This window comes from Hypomesus nipponensis, chromosome 14 (assembly GCF_054491055.1).
Source record: "Hypomesus nipponensis isolate SF chromosome 14, ASM5449105v1, whole genome shotgun sequence".
Lineage (NCBI taxonomy): Eukaryota > Metazoa > Chordata > Actinopteri > Osmeriformes > Osmeridae > Hypomesus > Hypomesus nipponensis.
Window position 1 is genome coordinate 9848854 of NC_140374.1, and position 18196 is coordinate 9867049.

The following is an 18196-nucleotide window of genomic DNA, read 5'->3' on the forward strand; positions in this document are numbered from 1 at the left end:
GGATTCTTACTAAAAGTGTACGTACGCCCAAAAGCCTAAAATGGCACACAAAAATTCAGATTTATAAAACTGTGCGTACGCACACCTGTACGCAATGTTCCCTTTATAAATCACAGATTACCCACAAGTGTGCGTACGTGAATCAGCATTGTACCCCGCCCTGAACACGCCCATTCTTAACCATAAATAGTCAATGCAAAGCACCTCATGAATGCTAATCTAGTATCTCATCATGACCCTGGCATACGATTGTTCTTTACGGTGAATCATAGCGCTTGACAACTTCTCAGGCACTGTAAGCCTATTGGTGGAGCCCGAAAATTCCGAAAATGTGGTGGCCGGTAAATCACCAATTTAAAAAAACTGTGCGAGTGGCGTCAACTGTGGCAGTGATACTGTGAGTCGAGATACAATTTGAAAACAAAAGCGTTTTGTTATGAACAGTAATCTATTAAAGTCTGGACTGATAACGAGGACGTAGAGTGTAGCGATTGCACGGGAGCTTGACGACTGTATTTCCAGTTTTTGACGTATGAGGATATTTGCACAGTATTACATAAATATATTTAGTTATACACTGTGTTCTGCAGTTATCTAAAGGTAAGATATGTGATCAGTGCCGCCGCTAGCCATTTTGGTGCCCTACGCATAATTCCTTTATGATGCCCCCCCCCCCCCCCACCACCACCACCACCACTACAGCTGCCCTGTCAATGAATCTACATTCTGTGTTTGATTTGATGCTAGTTACGGAGTTAATGCGAAAATGAAATTTTGGGGCCTTTATTTGAGTGCATAATAGTTTTTGGAGCATAAACAAAATATGTAAAATAAACAGCCGTTTTTCAATTGGTAAAACCTTGTCTAGTGAAGGTGATGTATTTTTGTCTCAATTTTTCAGCCCCACCCTTACGTTTCTTAGCATGGTTTTCCAAATTAATTATAAACATTTAAAACTGAAAGCATGCAGCCAAGGAGCTCTCCAACTTTATTACTCATTTAAAAACTATTTGATTAATCGAATACAAAAGCATCATAGAATGTATAGTAAAGTTACATCTAGCTGGCGGCAGTTATTTCAAATGCATAGATAACATATTTGAGTGTGCTAAAATTAGCAATAACGTCAGCTAGTTTGAGGTGTATGCATAGGCTAATTATAAGTTAGCAGCACATTTCCCGTATTTACCTGAAAGTGATGCACGAGCATCATCTCACAGTTTATTTCTTTTTCTCCCCCTGACTCCTGTCGAAAAGTTTACCTAGCCTACTGTCAAAATTCGTCAGGCCACTGAGGTAGGAAAGGGCACCCACGACGAGGTCGTTGAGTGTGTATTAGTTTTTTTGTGGGGTGGGGGGGAGGGGGCACCGTTGTAAAAAATTTTGAGCAATTAAATATATCTCTCGTTTTGCCTGTTTTGTGATTTACATGCCTAAAAGGTGCGTAATATTTATATAGGCCTATTGAAATAATATCGGCATTATAATAACTATGATGATTTTTCAGTTGGCAATATTTTGGTGCCCCCTCAGTATTTGGTGCCCTACGCACAGCGCGTAGTGCGCGTTATGGGAGCGGCGGCACTGTATGTGATGTTATCCTGTATTCCATGCAGTCACGGAATCTCCCCCTCCTGAACTCCCGTAGTGGACAATCTGATGGTGAGGGAGCGCTGAATTAATATTTCAAATTTGAGTTGGATTGTACAAGGTGTTTATGGAACAAGAATCACTCAGTACAAGCGCAAATAACACATGCTGGATGTAATCTTCATGATAATCATGAAATTGAATGAAAAAAACGTGTGTGAGGAAAACAAATTATATAAATATTACGAGTAATGTTCCTACCACATTCAATTTCTGCAGTCTGACTACAGTACGGTCATCTGCGTCGCCAATTCCAACTGTTTTCAAAATTTGCGTAGGCCTACGGGAGGGTCAGAGTTTGCGTGGAGGACCGCACATTCTCCCGTCAAGTTTGTTTTTTATTAATCACAACCTTTGCGTGGAAAGTGGCGTACGTACATTTTCAGCCCCGTTTTGTGCGTACGCAAGCTTTATAAATGAGACCCCTGGGGCCTCATGTATAAAGGATTGTGCAGCTTTCATACCAGAAGATGGCGTACGGCCAAAACCCGAAAAGTACCTATGCACAGAAATATTCACATGTATAAAACCGGTCGTACGCCAGATCCTGCGCACCTTTCCTTTATAAATCACAATCAACGTGAGATTGACTGCACGTGAACGAGCCACTGAACCCGCCTTGCCTCCTCCCATAAATTAATATGCAGATGAACTATAAATGCGCTCCTGAGGTCATTACTTTGTCTGAATTACCGTATTTCTTCGAAAAAACGCCTTCCTCGAAGAAACGCCGGACCAAAAATGAACGTTACACGCTGCAGCGTTTATTCGAAGAAATACGGGGACTGTGAGATCGAGATTCTGACAACGGAGGTGGAGGCGAGAAAATGTGTCCTGTTTGGCGGCCTGTCATCAGGTATTACTGACAAAAGAAAGTCGGCAGAGGGGAAAACTGTCACTATTTGGCCCTTTCTTGTTTTTAACCTGCAGCACTTTGAGATTTAGCTAAATGTAAAGTGCATTACAAATAAAATTATCATTATTTTTATAGGGCCAACAATGCTCTGGGTTCAGAGAACCGGACCATGGCAGAAATTAAGAAGAATTGGTCCGATATAAAACTTCAAATGAAGTAACGAGTGGTAGCGCATTGTAACAGCATGGCAGCTATAGGGTTGCGTGACATGCATTTCCTGAGTGATTTTGTTGTTCGTTTGAAAGCCTCAAGTTTAACAGAAGTTATTAAGTGGTGGCGGTATTATAAACAGAAGGCTATATAGCATTTCCCGTTTTGGGTTTTGGCATTTTGTTGTGATTATCCACATTAATGATCAAACTTTTATTTTAATGTTTTTTGAATAGTCAACTTCATAAACGTAGGAAACTTTATTTTGTAATGTTTGGTGAGTCTCGGCACTTTTCAGTTAGAATTCGCCATGTTACAGAGCCAGACAAGACTTTGCGTACGGTCCGCACGTTCTCACGTCTGCTCAAAAAGTTTCCGTGAAGGCCCGCACATTCTCACGTCAAGTAAATCTTTATACATCACAAAGTGTGCGTGAAAACCAGCGTACGCAAGCTTTTTGTGCGTACTCAACGTTTATACATGAGGCCCCTGGTCCTGACTACTGAAAGGTATTCAAAGTAACATGCAATTGCTGAAGATAACATTTGATGGCTGACTTTGAAATGATGGAATTGTTGAAATTCTGCCATTTCGGCACAGCTTTTATTATTTGGAGTCCAGCGGATGGTCTGAAAGGCTGCTGTTGCTGAGGGGACAGCTAACTTTTCTTTAATGTAACTCACAACTCATAATACATAATGTCCAATGACAGATTAGGTACCATTTCTTGTAATATACTTAATTAATAATATATACTTGTAAATCATTTTGCCTGCACAAGGACAACCACAATATATATTTACTAGGCTCATTGACCAGTCCTACCTCATAGAACTCGTCCAGCAAGTTTTGTCTCGCATGCCTTCTGGTGGCATGAGTTAGAAAAACCGTGTTTTTGGAGGACGCAGACAGTACATCTGTAAACTTCCCTCTACGAATTAAAAAGTCGCCATGAAGACTTCAACGTTGTTAATATTTTTTTACTGCGTTGGATACATTTGTAGCAAACCTACATTGCTTGATTGTACAAGTGGACAGTTCGCCTTCAATAACCAGTGCGTTCTCTGTCACCCCACCTGCACAGAGTGTGACGGGCATGAGCTCTTCGATTGCACATCTTGTGGTGTTGGTAAGGATTCATCTTTTTATAGCGTCTTCACACTTAATATAGCATCTATAAATAGGGAGAGTTGAAGCGTGAATGTACAGACTTTAGGCAATTGTATGGGCCCTTTAATACATTTCGTTTATATTGTGAACAAGTAAAAATCATAGCTTGGAAGAAGGGGCCAGACTTCTTCATAACAATACATTGTTTTTTGAGGTAATTCATTGTAAGTCTGGTTTCATAGTTATTACATTTGTCATATGATGTTTTTCATTTAGAGGTATCTGGAAAATACAATCCAGTGCACTTGAATGCCAGCTTCTTGATTTCCCTCTGTATAGGACACTCTCGTAGCCTGATTTGTGACTGCACAGCTGCCACAGTCAAACAAGACGCTCATTAATCCAAATGACAAAGGGTCTTGCCACAAAGCAAGGTTGTTTAATGGTTTCCAACAGTGAGCAAAACCCTCTGATTTATCTTTCCACACTTGTTAAGATGAAAATAACCAGTGGTTGCTGACTGTTGTGTTTATGTTATAGTATAACACAAAAATATAATTTCTCATGTTCCATCTGTAAACATAAGGTTGAAATCATGGTGTGATTACTCCCTGAGCCTCTTCTGTGAAACCTGACCATGTCAGAAGGGAGTCAAGTCACGGTTTAGTGATACTACTGTCACAGCTCACAGGAGTTATGAAAGTCCTCCCACAATATCCTTCAATGTGTGTGTTTGTGTGTGTGTGAGACAGATAAGCAGAGACAGAGAGAGAAAGAGAGGGACAAAGAAAGGGAGAGAGAGAGGTGGCGGTCTAGGGAGGAAAGTGGCTGGAGGGCCTCTCCTCCTGTCTCCCATGTTCTCACTGCTGCAAGGAGTAGATGTGACAAGGCTGTAACTCAGCAGCAGTTCTGAGACCAGCCCCAGGTGGATGAGCTGGGCGCGGGGCAGGTGCCAATGCATACATCAGTGGGCTAAGATACACAACAGTGTTTGCCCACAGCTCTGATTCGCTGTTGATTGCCCTTGATTATCTGTTAGCCACAGCAACATCAGTCAATCTTCCAGAAGAGATATTTCCTGTCAGTACAGCTTTGTGGTGAATGCATTCCTGGTCAGTAGAGTAGAGTAGAGGAAGAGGAGGGATCTTTACGTAAACCGGTCTTGTGTACCTGTACTCCTTACAGATGAAGACGGACATGAGCGCTTCCTCCATCAAGGTCACTGTCAGACATACTGCCCCCGGGGACTCTACCCTGACAGGGCTCACTATGTCTGCCTGCCCTGCATCACCAACTGTGAGCTCTGCACTGATGGCAGCATTTGTGCCAAATGCAGGGAACACTACAGGCTTCAGAATAGAGTCTGCCAGACAGCCTTTTGTGATATGGGTAAGTTAATAAGAGGGAGGTGTGAGAGGAAGAGGAAGAACAAATGCAGAGGATTAGCCTAGTGCTATTAGGAACCCTATGCTGTGTGTATGTGAGTGCTAACAGGTGCTCTGTGTCTCCATATTCCAGGCCAGGTTCAGGATCCTGAAACAGGAGAATGTCTCGACTGTGAGTTGGGCTGCAAAACGTGTTCCACAGGTAATTCACAGGTCTCCTGGCTATCGTCCCTCAATGGAAGTGGGTATCGCCTAGATCTATACCACCCCATCTCCCTGGCTTGATTTTACCTCTTCACTCTGTCTTTCTTCACACAGAAGACCCTGAGATCTGCAACAGCTGCATAGGAGGTTTCTTTCTGTAAGTGTCCTTGTCTCAGTCATCTGTAGTCTAGTAGCCTGCTCTGTCATCTCCCCACTGCCTCTGTAGTAAGATAACCTCCAGTGTCAGCAGGTATATCAAACGATGGAACGGATGGTGAAACACGTTGAACATGATCAGGAGACATCCTTAATCTCTGTGTATATTTCTAGAATTGGGTCCAATAATAAAAGTACTTTACTTCCAGACCATCAAGGCTTTTAAAATTGAAAATGATAAATGGTAAGTATCCATGAATTTTTATGCTCTGATTGAGTTTTCCTAGGCTGCCTTGAATCTCTCCTCTTTGAAGATCATTTACTCAGTCTGATATTTTCCAACACAAATTAGAACCTAACCAAACTTACACCTTCATATGTATACCATGATCAGATACATTAATATAGCAAAACAGGGACATTTATGTGTCAGCTTGTTGTCTTACCTGCTCCATCCTATTCACGTAGATCCAGATTTACAAAGGCTGCAGTGGAAGAACAAATCTTCAATTGTGCTTCTCTCCCCCATGTTTAGGCCCCCTGTTGCCGAATCAAGTTACCTAGTGAACAGAGTCATGCACTGTTACCTGAGCCGTAGGTTTAGCAAAGAAGAGCAACCTGCTTCAGACCTCTCTCTCACACACACACACACACTTCTACTCACACACCACCCGCCCCCCCCACACACACTTTCTCTCACACGCGTTTATTTGTTCCAGCCCATGTGTCTAGAGAGTTATGGTGTTGTTGTAGAGGTTCAATGCATGGCCAAAGCCGACTATTTTCCGATAGACAAAAACTATATGACAAACGCTATAGTATGGCATCAAAATTTACAACTAGGAGGCTAACAAGTAACACTAGCAGGTAGTAGCATTGCTACGAGTATTATGCTAAGTTGCTAGGTAACGGAAGCTAACTAAAGCTAGCTAGCTTTCGTTTTGAAAAAATAACTCACTCTGGTGGCAGCGTCGGTAATATTTAGAACTCACTCCTCTAAAGGTTAAGCTTCAGTGGTCAGCCTTTCATTCATGAGGGAGTTTGTGAGGAAGAGTGCTTCACAATGCTACTGTACTGTAGCATTGTAATGAAATCCTCAAAGTTAATCGTTTTTTTTTTCTGTTGACAGGATTCTGTTTTGTTCAGTATGCATCCAAGGCTAGACACGTGCAAGTTTTGTGACACTTATTACCAGACTATGCCTTTAAGCTGGAAGATTGAGCCAATAGTCATCTTTCTTTTAATAATGGAGCGAATAGAATTATGAGAGCCTTGAACAAAGGCATCGTTTATCATGTGTTCATCTAGGTTTTCCAACTGGTTTGATGTTTAGTAGTCAGGGCTCTGGGGAATGCTTTGAGGGAAACAATGCAGGTGTGCAGTGCATGATGGGAAGAGACTTAACATGCAGGGGGCTGTTACCTCTCTGTTTACGATCCATCAAGTCTTAGAGTTATCCAGCTGTAAACTGATGGCCTGTGGGAACAACTACAGGCTTTCAAATTGATGTATGCCATTAGATCACAGCAGATCACATGGCATGTGTTTGAACTCTGGAATGCTTTGTCAAGCCATGCTTTTGTCCTTTGTCCTACATAAAGCGAGGCAGTGCCTGATCAAAGTAAGGATCCTTGATTTGAAATTGCGATTTTTAAGGAGTTTTGTTTTTCAGACATGTACCGCTTTTTCAGGTTTAGGCACCAGTGTCGCCGTCATTGCCCCCAGACGACCTACGAAGAGCAGGGCAGAGGGGTGTGTTTGCCCTGCCCAGATCCATGCATTGACTGCAGGAGGGACTCCCTTTGTCTTGCCTGCCAGGCTGGATACTACCTCAACGGTACTGCACCTTTCTTCTGCTTTGTTCTATCTACTGTTTCTTCCTTTCAGTGAGTTGAGGAGAATTGATAACAATATTCTTGCTGTAGCTCTAGTTCTGGTTTCAAGGTGGAACTATAAAGGCCAGGGGTCTCATTTATAAAGCTTGCGTACGCACAAAACGGGGCTGAAAATGTACGTACGCCACTTTCCACGCAAAGGTTGTGATTTATAAAAAACAAACTTGACGGGAGAATGTGCGGTCCTCCACGCAAACTCTGACCCTCCCGTAGGCCTACGCACATTTTGACAACAGTTGGAATTGGCGACGCAGATGACCGTACTGTAGTCAGACTGCAGAAATTGAATGTGGGAAGAACATTACTCGTAATATTTATATATTTATATGAATATATATTAATGAATCACATATTTATATTTAAATATTTATATTTGTTTTCCTCACACACGTTTTTTTTCATTCAATTTCATGATTATCATGAAGATTACATCCAGCAGTGTTATTTGTGCTTGTACTGAGTGATTCTTGTTCCATAAACACCTTGTTCAATCCAACTCAAATTTTAAATAAAAATTCAGCGCTTCCTCACCATTAGATTGTCCACTACGGGAGTTCAGGAGGAGGAGATTCCCCAACTACATGGAATACAGTATAACATCACATATCCTACCTTTAGATAACTGCAGAACACAATGTATAACTAAATATATTTATTTAATACTGTGCAAATATCCTCATAAGTCAAAAACTGAAAATACAGTCGTTAAGCTCCCGTGCAATCGCTACACTCTACGTCCTCGTTATCAGTCCAGACTTCAATAGATTACTGTTCATAACAAAACGCTTTTGTTAACAAATTGTATCTCGACTCGCAGTACATCACTGGCACAGTTGATGCCACTCGCACAGTTTTTTTAAATTGGTGATCTACCGGCCACCACATTTTCAGAATTTTCGGGCTCCACCAATAGGCTAACAGTGTCTGAGAAGTTGTCATGCGCTATGTAACCGTAAAGAACAATCGTATGCCAGGGTCATGATGAGATACTAGATTAGCATTCATGAGGTGCTTTGCATTGACTATATATGGTTAAAAATGGGCGTGTTCAGGGCGGGCTACAATGCTGATTGACGTACGCACACTTGTGGGTAATCTGTGATTTATAAAGGGAACATTGCGTACAGGTGTGCGTACGCACGGTTTTATAAATCTGAATTTTTGTGTGCGTACGCCATTTTAGGCTTTTGGGCGTACGTACACTTTTAGTAAGAATCCTATGCACAGTTTTATAAATGAGACCCCAGGGCCTTTGAGTCTGAATAATGACACAATGTAGGTAATTAAAAGTGTGTATACACCAAATCAGTGTACATACTGTACACATGAGGGTCAACAATCTTCCCGATCATAGACAAGCCTAGGCAATGAGTCTTCATTTGCCTTGCAAATCACATACTTATTGTCATCCTAAAGCACATGGTATATAGGCTAAACACAGGAAGCATTCAAAAAGGACCGGTCAGAATGGGGGGGGGGGGGGGGTGTACTGCAGCAGCAGGAGTTGTGTGAGATGCCAGCCAGAGTGAACTGCAGGTGGAATGTGAATGCTAACCTTTTATAGAAGCTTGCTGATTGTTGGCATTGATAGTAATTAGGTGTGCTTGCCTTTGGCAACACAACCTATTGTAATCTAACATACCGTGTTTCTTCGATTAAACGCTGCAACGTTTATTACACAATGATAATTTTGGGTGCAGCGTAAATTAGTGGGCGCCTTTTCATTAGTAAGAGAGATTTAGTGAATTGTAGCTGCAGTGCGGCCATAGACAAACAAAGAATAGACAAGGAGGTCAAACACAAAGCCTAGTGTAACGTTCTTACACTTTAGCTTTCAAGCAGAAAGCAGTGCAGAAAGCACACACCAACAGCAACAGATCTGTAGCACACAAACTTGGGGTTGATGAAAGAAAGAAAACTTTGGTGTCAAAATGTTCGTCCTAATCACAATTGCGTTGCTTGTATTGGATTTTTTGTTCCGTTGAACGGCTCAGACTTAGCTTCACTTTTCGCCACTAAAATAAATTAACAGTGGCTAACTAGCTAGCCACAGTCACATAACATATGCGTGACTACCTAAGGTGGTGGGCCGAAGCTCAAAATCGTGCATTTGAACGATCCCTGGCGATGGAGGAGCTGGATTTTTCTGTTTCGCTTTAAAACTTTTCTACAACCCTTAAAAAATGTGTTGGTATGTCCAGTTCTTGCACATTTTTCAAGGAACAAACATTTTGTTTCTTTATCGACACAGGCATGTTTTCCGTACAACTATGGTCCGTATCCAATAAGAGCTCGTATACATGACACATTCATAAAATCCACCAATCGTATACCCCGATATTCAAGGCGGGTAAAGTAGGAAGTAAACATTCACATGTGCATTTTGGTGAGCCGGTATATTGTCAGTGGTCGACTGGGATTCAAATGTATTCTTCAAATGTATTCAAAGGTATTCTCTAAAGAAACATTGCAACATTCCACTTAAGCAAGCATATTTGTTATATTATTGTGCTGCTAAAAGTCATCAAAGCAAGTTAACAGTTAAGTGATAATGAAATGTGCAGAACATTGTTCAAATAAATGTACAGTATTGTTTTATGTGTGTGTTGCCTAACATAATAATGACATGAATCAATGACATACTTAATTATAATTAGCCAAGGGTAGGTATACCACATCAATACATATTGACATCTCTGCACACTTGGAAAACAAACCTCATTAGCATAATACACGCATGTGCCCAATTAATTGTATTGCTATTAGTGTATTCAAGGCCACAAGTATTTGCAATTATGCCGTATGCATGTAGGTAGCAAACCAAAAGATCTACCCATTTACTGAAGCTAGTTGTTCCAAGTTTGTTCAGAGTCCATTGCAATTGCATCATTTTGACAGCAAGGAAAGCATTCTTGCAGAAAAAGCAGTGGAAAGATTCAACTTAAATTCAGCACCTCAGAACCATATGCTAGGTCAGTGGTTCCCAACCCTGGTTCTCAGGTGTCAGGAATATTAATCTATCAAGCATTGCACAGTCAGTCGGTGAACAAGTTAAAGAAAGCTTTATTGCTTGCGGCCGCAAGGAGACAAAAACATCACACGCCATTGTGCTAAAAAGTTTTGTCTGGTTCAGGTCTTCAGGTAAGACCATTTATTGGTGAGAAGTCTGCTCCCCGAGTTCAGATTTGGGGGTAGGCCTTTCTGCACACAAGGAATACTGAACACAGAGGCTGTGTCTATTACCGAACACTTTACGAAGTACACTGCAATACAGTGCACTGCAAAACAGTGCACTTACATATGTAGTGCACTCCGTCGCTGATAAGTGCTGTCTGAAATGTAACGCTTACGTTAACCACTTGGCGGAAGTGACGGACGGAAATCTGCTCGAGACAGCCGCAAAACCTGTCAAAATGAACGCGCTTCTCCACCCCAAGTGGAAAAAGCTGCCGAAAAGGCTCCTCCTCTTCCACTATGTAGCCAAGATGGCGTCCGTTTAGGGCGAGGAGTGTCCACTGTTGTACACTGTTTTTTGGACCGTTTACAGTGCGCCTTCCAGGTACTTTCAGTGCACTGAATTCTGCTGGTTTTCTGAGTGTAAGCGCCCTAAGCACTGAAAGTCAGTGCTAGAAGTGCAGAAGTGCACCGTAGTAGACACAAGTACTATCCTTCTTATACAGGATAACAGTTACATCTTCAATTTTCCAACATCAGGGCATGCCTGTCCTGCATGTTTTAGATGTTTCCCTGCTCCAACACACCTGATTCAAATGAATGGGTTGTTATCCAGCCCTGCAGAAGCCTGCTTATGACCATTCATTTGAATCAGGTGTGTTGGAGCAGGGAAACATCTAAAACATGCAGGACAGGCGTGCCCTGAGGATCAGGGTTGGGAACCACTGTGCTAGGTAATGCTGGATTTCACAGGGGTGTTACAGTAACTTGTTACAGTAACACAACAAATATAGCTAAAGCATGTAAGAGTGAAAATGCAGCTCTGGAGAAAGTTTTCTGTATGGTAAGATGTACAGTGGGGTCAGTGTATACAAATAACCTACTGCAAAATCTATTTTGCTGTTACTATCTTAAGTGCACCACATTTGAAAATTAGTTGACAGACATTGCATGCTTATTAAAAGCACAGACAGGACAGGCAGGGCAGAGGTTGGGCAGGACAAAGAAGACCTATAATCTGATGTGGAATACCATGCCCCTCTAGTCGTCCAAGTGTCTGCTCCCATGTTTTTTGTACAATAAAGGCTATAGAGTAAAGAGATTAAAAAACGTAATCACTAGATGTTTAAGGACACAGCAAGAAAGACAATGACAAAGGTTAAGCTTCTCCTACCACTACTACGGTGATGACACACAGCTGTACCTGCCGTTACCCCCGACCGACCCGGGGATCTCAGCTAGGATTGAGGCCTGCCTCACAGACATCTCTGCCTGGATGACCAAGCACCACCTCCAGCTGAACCTCGCCAAAACAGAACTTCTCATCATCCCGGCCAAACCCTCCATCTCCCACGATCTCTCAATCACCCTGGGATCTGCGACGGTGACCCTAACCCTCTGCCAGGACCTTGGGGTTACCATGGATGACGAGCTCTCCCTCATGGCCCACATTGCTGCAGTGTCCCGGTCGTGTAGATTCACCCTCTACAACAGGGATGTCAAACTCCGGTCCTCGAGGGCCGCTGTCCTGCATGTTTTAGATGTTTCCCTGATCCAGCTCACCTGATTCTAATGAATGGTCGTTATAACAACCCATTTAATTGAATCAGGTGTGTTCGAGCAGGGAAACATCTAAAACATGCAGGACAGCGGCCCTCGAGGACCGGAGTTTGACACATGTGCTCTACAACATCCGGAAGATCAGGAGATACCTGTCTGAGCACTCCACCCAGCTGCTAGTCCAAGCACTTGTCCTCTCCAAGTTGGACTACTGCAACTCACTGCTCGCCGGTCTCCCAACATGTGCAACCCGCCCAGAACGCAGCGGCCCGTCTGGTCTACAATCTACCCAGACGCTCCCATGTTACCCCGCCGCTCCTCATCTCCCTCCACTGGCTACCCATTACGGCCTGCAACAGATTCAAGACCCTGGTACTGACCTTCCGAGCAGTGAACGGGACTGCACCCGACTACATCAAGTCTCTCCTGCAGCCTTACACCCCCACCTGCCACCTACGGTCTTCTTCAGACAACTGCCTGGTGGTCCCACCGCTCAAGACTGCCCGGTCCCAACACAAGCTATTCTCATGTCTGGCCCCCCCAGTGGTGGAATCAACTCCCCACTTCCATCAGAGACACTGACTGTCTCTCCACCTTCAAGAAAAGGCTCAAGACGCACTTGTTCCGGGAGTACAACAGAACTTAGGAATGGTTTGCTGGATCCAATGTTAGTTTCCTCAAGGATCACAATCACTCTTGCTTAGAGACTTGTTGCTCTTGTTGGTTAGTGGTAACTGATTTAAATAGTTGTACTCGCTGTGAAATATGTTTTACTGTTGCTTGCATTTCTACAGGTACACTTGCACTTATAGCGATTCATGTTGTTTAATTGTAACTTGCTTAACTACATGCTCTTATGGTTCTTCCCTTTGGCACTTATTTTTGGTTGTTCACAATATGTGCATCATGTTTTGGTTACCCGCAATGTTTTGGGGCTATCTTGTTATTATCAGTGACCTATGCAGTTTGTAAAGCTCTCTCTTGGAAGTTGCTTTGGATAAAAGCGTCTGCTAAATGAATAAATGTAAATGTAATGTTAAAGGTCGGGAAATAACTGAGCAAACCGAGACCTATCGCTCTTTTGATTATGTTGACACAGCTCAATCTCCCATCTTCAGCCAGCTCAGGCTACCATCTCCAGTCAGCTCGGGGTCCCTTCACCAGCCAGCTCAGTCTACAGTACACTCAGTGTTGGGGGTAACGAGTTACAAAGTAACGGATTACAGTAACAATATTACTATTATAGGTAATGAAGTAAAGTAACGCATTACACTCAAAATATTGGTAACTACACTACTTTACTAGACCTCAGGAACGCACTTTCCTGCGTTACCCAAGCCATTTTTGCCGGTCTGAAAAGTTCTCTTTTAGTGGGGCTTGCATGCTTGCCTGTGTGCTTGCTTGTCTGGGCACCGTTGCCACAGAGACCGATTTGAGTGACGTAGCTGCTGGTGCGTAGACATTAGGTGCGTTCGACATTGGGCTGACTTCATGGAGCGCCTTGAATCTGAGAATGCCATTGGCTGCTTCAGTCAGCCGGGCTGCACGCGCAGCAGACGACGCCGGCGCTGCATGAAGTCGAACGCACCTATTGACAACCCAGTATCACATGATGCTAGGTTGGTGTAGAAAGAGGGAAGCGGGAAAATGGATGAGACAGTGGCTCTGTTCGAAAACTCTTAAAATGCGTCCTTCCTTCCTTCCTTCCTTCCTTTTAAGACAGCGAGGTCTGTTCGAAATGTCTTAAATCTTCTCTTCCTGTCTAATAAGATACCTTGAAATACGCCACATAATGGTCATTTTTTAAGAGAGCATATGAGCTGCCTTGCTGTCTTACTGGCGGCACGTATTACCCATAACTCTGTGCGTGGGGTTACTGTGAGCAACATTTTTTTAATTTTTTTAATTTTTTTATTTGCAAACATAAATCATTACACAAGGTACAGATACAGTACGTGAGTAAACATAAATGCATTAACAAACCAGAAAACCATAATATACAAACAATAAAACATTTCACCAATGCTAACTTCTCTCAGGGGTCCAGTCAAGTTTCAAATCCGACAAGTGTTTGTGTAGATGTAGGGCATTTGAAGATTTAAGAAACTTAAGCGAATCTAAATAAAGTGACAATCTTCTAGAATCTTCTAAACATGGGAGGGGGCTTTCAACCAAATGGCCAGTATTATCAAATTATTAAATATAAATTCACAATTTTTGTCATCCATTATAAAGTTACAGTTACAGTTATCTGACATAACTGTAATTTAGTGGTGGCATAATTAAATTATTATCTAATATCCAATTTTGAAAATCCTTCCAGAATAAGGCAGATCTATTACAGGAAAATAACAAATGTTCAGTAGTTTCGATCACTATCTTGCAGAAATTACATTCATTTGAGCCTACCTTAAATCTAAGGCGTAGAAATTCATTAGAGGGATAAATGTCATTGATTATCTTAAAGTGTACTTCCTTTGTCTAAGGGGATATAGGGAAAAGTAGATATTTACTCCTGATTCTTTTCTTCTCACTGCTAGTGTAATCTTTTAACATATATCTTCTTTTTAAGGCTGAGGGAAAACATTCTACAGTAAAACAGGATCTTATGAATTGGTTGTTGCATTTCCTGTACATAAAAGAACACCCCTCAATTTTCAGTGAGTTTAATCTAGGTACTAGCTCTGAATATGTTAAGGACCCCCTGATAATACAAATAAGAGCTGGTGGAATTGCCTTAATCACTGTATAATATTCCCTATCAGTACACAGTACATTATATTTAAGTTTAAAGTCATTATAATCCAACATGTTACCACAAGCATCCATAAGATGTTGAACAGACCATATCCCTTGTTCCTTCCATTCTTTGAAATAAAATGATTTATTTTTAATTAGTACACACCTGTTATTCCAAATTGGTGTGTTATGAGGAAAGAAGTTATGCATGTAGATTAGTTTCCAATAACGGAGGACTTGTTGGTGAAAATCTGACAACTTGACTGGCAGTTTAAGTATATCAAAGTCACATTTGAGCAAAAATTCTATACCTCCGAAATCCATAAAGATTTTTGAAGGTAGGTTGAACCAGACACTCTCATATTGATTTACAAAGCTCTGTAACCATTTCAATTTTAATGTGCCATTCATTGGGTCAAAGTCAATGACATTCAGTCCCCCCTCCTCCACCGATTTAATAATATCATTCTTTCTAATGTAATGATGTTTATTCTTCCAAATAAAATCTAAAATAATTTGGTTAATTGTTTTGGGACAGCCAAAGAGTACGCTGGATAAATGAGTCTCGAAAGGCCTTCCATCTTAGATAATAGTATCCTACCGAATAAAGATAAGTCCCTTTGTAACCATGTATTCAGAATTGTCCTATTCATCTTCAAAATACCTTCAATATTGGATGTTGTCCTATGATCTAAATCCTTAGAAATATTAATTCCCAAATATTTTACTTCATTCTTAATAGGTATGTTATGTATAGCTGTAAATGGTGTGTCATGTATTGCCATTAGTTTGCATTTCTTCAAATTTAGGCATAGCCCTGAAGCCTTTGAGAAGACCAAAATGGCTTCCAAAGATGTTGGTATCTGTGCAGCATTCTTAAGAAAAAGGGTTGTGTCATCTGCCAACTGACTAATAACCAATGAACTTCCCAGTACATTCAATTGTTGAATATTGTCATTTTGCCTTATCCAAATTGCCAATAGTTCTGTAGCCATAATGAAGAGAAGAGGTGAGGCTGGGCACCCCTGCCTAATTCCCCTCCTCACCTCAAATCTTTTGCATGCACCCAGTGTTAATAGCACTGAACTATTTATATCATCATACAACATTCCTATCACCTTCTGAAAATGTTCACCAAAACCAAAATGTTCCAATGTTTCAAAATAAGACGATGTTCCACCCTGTCAAATGCTTTACAAAAGTCTAAAAACAGAATAAACCCCTCATCTTCAATTTTGTCCCTATAGTCTAACAAATCTAAAACTAATCTTATGTTGTTATGGATAGATCGCCCTTGAAGGAATCCCGATTGCGATTCACTAATAATTTGTGACATACCCTCTTTCAACCTATTGGCAATGACACGGGTAAATATCTTATAATCAACATTAAGTAAGGTTATAGGTCTAAGGTTATCTATGCATCTTTTATCCTTACCAGGTTTAGGAAGTAATGTTATTAATCCTTGTCTCATTGTAGGCATCAGTGTCTTATATTCAATACATTCTTTCAGAGCATAAAACAATAAATCCTTTATATCCTCCCAAAAGAACTTATAAAAATTTAAGGTTAACCCATCTTGACCTGGAGACTTTCCTAATGAAATACTTGTAACTGCATTACTTAGTTCCTGTAGGTGAATCTCAGAATCACATAGTGCCTTAAACTCTGTATTAATTTTAGGAATATACGTTTCTATTTTCTCAAAGAAAGCATTTGAATCCACCCTGGAATAAGAGGAAGAGTATAAGTCTGCATAAAATCTAAACACCTCCTCAGATATCAATTTAAGATCTGTACATTCCACATCATTTATAATGAGTGCATTTACAGCATTCCTTTCTTGTCTTCTTTTTTCTAATCTACAGAAATATGAAGTGTTTTTTTCCCCTTCTTCTAACCATCTTGCTCTTGACCTTACAAAGGCTCCATGCGCTCTATTCAGATATAGCTCATCCAATTTAGACTGCAGATTTATACATTTACTTCGCTCTACTTCCGACATTGACATCTCCTTACAGCATTCATCAATGTCTTGGATCAGTTTGAGTTCACACTCCTTCCTTTCTTTATTTCTCTTTTTCCCAAATTGGATTGAAAATTGTCTCACCCTATACTTAAAGAATTCCCACCTATTGCTATAGCTTCCAATTGATGAATCAAATCGAATATCTTATATCAAATTCTTGATTGTGTCACAATATTCTATACTTTTTAAAAGGTCAGCATTAAACTTCCTATAGACATTCCGCTTATCCAAACCAGTTTGTGGTTCCAGATCAAGTAGTACTAAACAGTGATCCGTTAAAGGTGCACTTGATATTGACACCTGTGATACATATTGTTCAATTTCAGGTGTCGATAACCATAACCATATCAATTCTAGACTTGCAACTCCCATTAGGTTTTATCCATGAGAACTGTCTATGACCCTGGTTTTTACTTCTCCAAATATCAATAAGTGAATGGGTATTAACAAACCTTTGAAATGTTAGATTATAATGATTATTCGTAAATTTAGAAGGCCATCTGTCAAGCCAGTCATCTGGCGCCATATTCAAATCTCCACCCATCAAAACTAAATTTGTGTGATACAGATCCTTATAGAGTAACAACATCAGTAATCTCTGTCAATAACATTATATTTTCTGTATTATTGTTATAACCATAAATGTTTAACAAAATGAGGAAAAAGCCTTCTATACTGATGATAACTACCAACCAATGACCAATGATGTTCCAGGGTTCCTATTAAAACAAATCGCAACTCCAGCAGATTTATTTGTACCATGGCTGAACAAAATCTTGTCCCCCCACTGACTTGACCAGAATGTGGCGTCAGAGGCGCCTGAGTGAGTTTCTTGTAGGAAAGTAAACTGTGTTCTCTGTCCTTTGCAAAACAAAAAAATAGCTTTTCGCTTTACGTTGTCCTTTAGACCCCTTGTATTCAACGAGATGAGAGAAAAGTTGGTTTTCAAAAAATACATTTGCTGATTGAACGAGCAGCAATAAAAAATAAAAAAAAAACACAAGTAAACGGAAAAGATTAACCAAGAAACTTGCTTTCTTCGAGTGTAAGAACGATTAGGGTTTTCCCTCTTCAAATGTCAACCCCCTTTATAAATGTTCGACTTCCATCAAGTCTCGTTCCAAATGTTAAACTCACACATAGATGCGTTTACCGTTGATGAATCCAAACGGCCCGCAGAAATATGCTTTCTCTCCGATCTTCTTTGCCTGGCTAATGCGTGGCCACA

General features: G+C 41.0%; 1 protein-coding gene across 1 annotated transcript in view; it reads left to right on the plus strand.

Moving 5' to 3' along the window:
* The window catches only part of LOC146258535 (proprotein convertase subtilisin/kexin type 5), a 95202-nt gene that overhangs the window by 24321 nt on the left and 52685 nt on the right, over positions 1-18196 (plus strand). The window contains exons 3-7 of the mRNA XM_084671803.1: positions 3721-3845; positions 4957-5215; positions 5345-5413; positions 5530-5572; positions 7263-7408. Coding sequence (XP_084527929.1) covers positions 3721-3845; positions 4957-5215; positions 5345-5413; positions 5530-5572; positions 7263-7408 — 642 coding nt within the window. The remainder of the gene's footprint in view (positions 1-3720; positions 3846-4956; positions 5216-5344; positions 5414-5529; positions 5573-7262; positions 7409-18196) is intronic.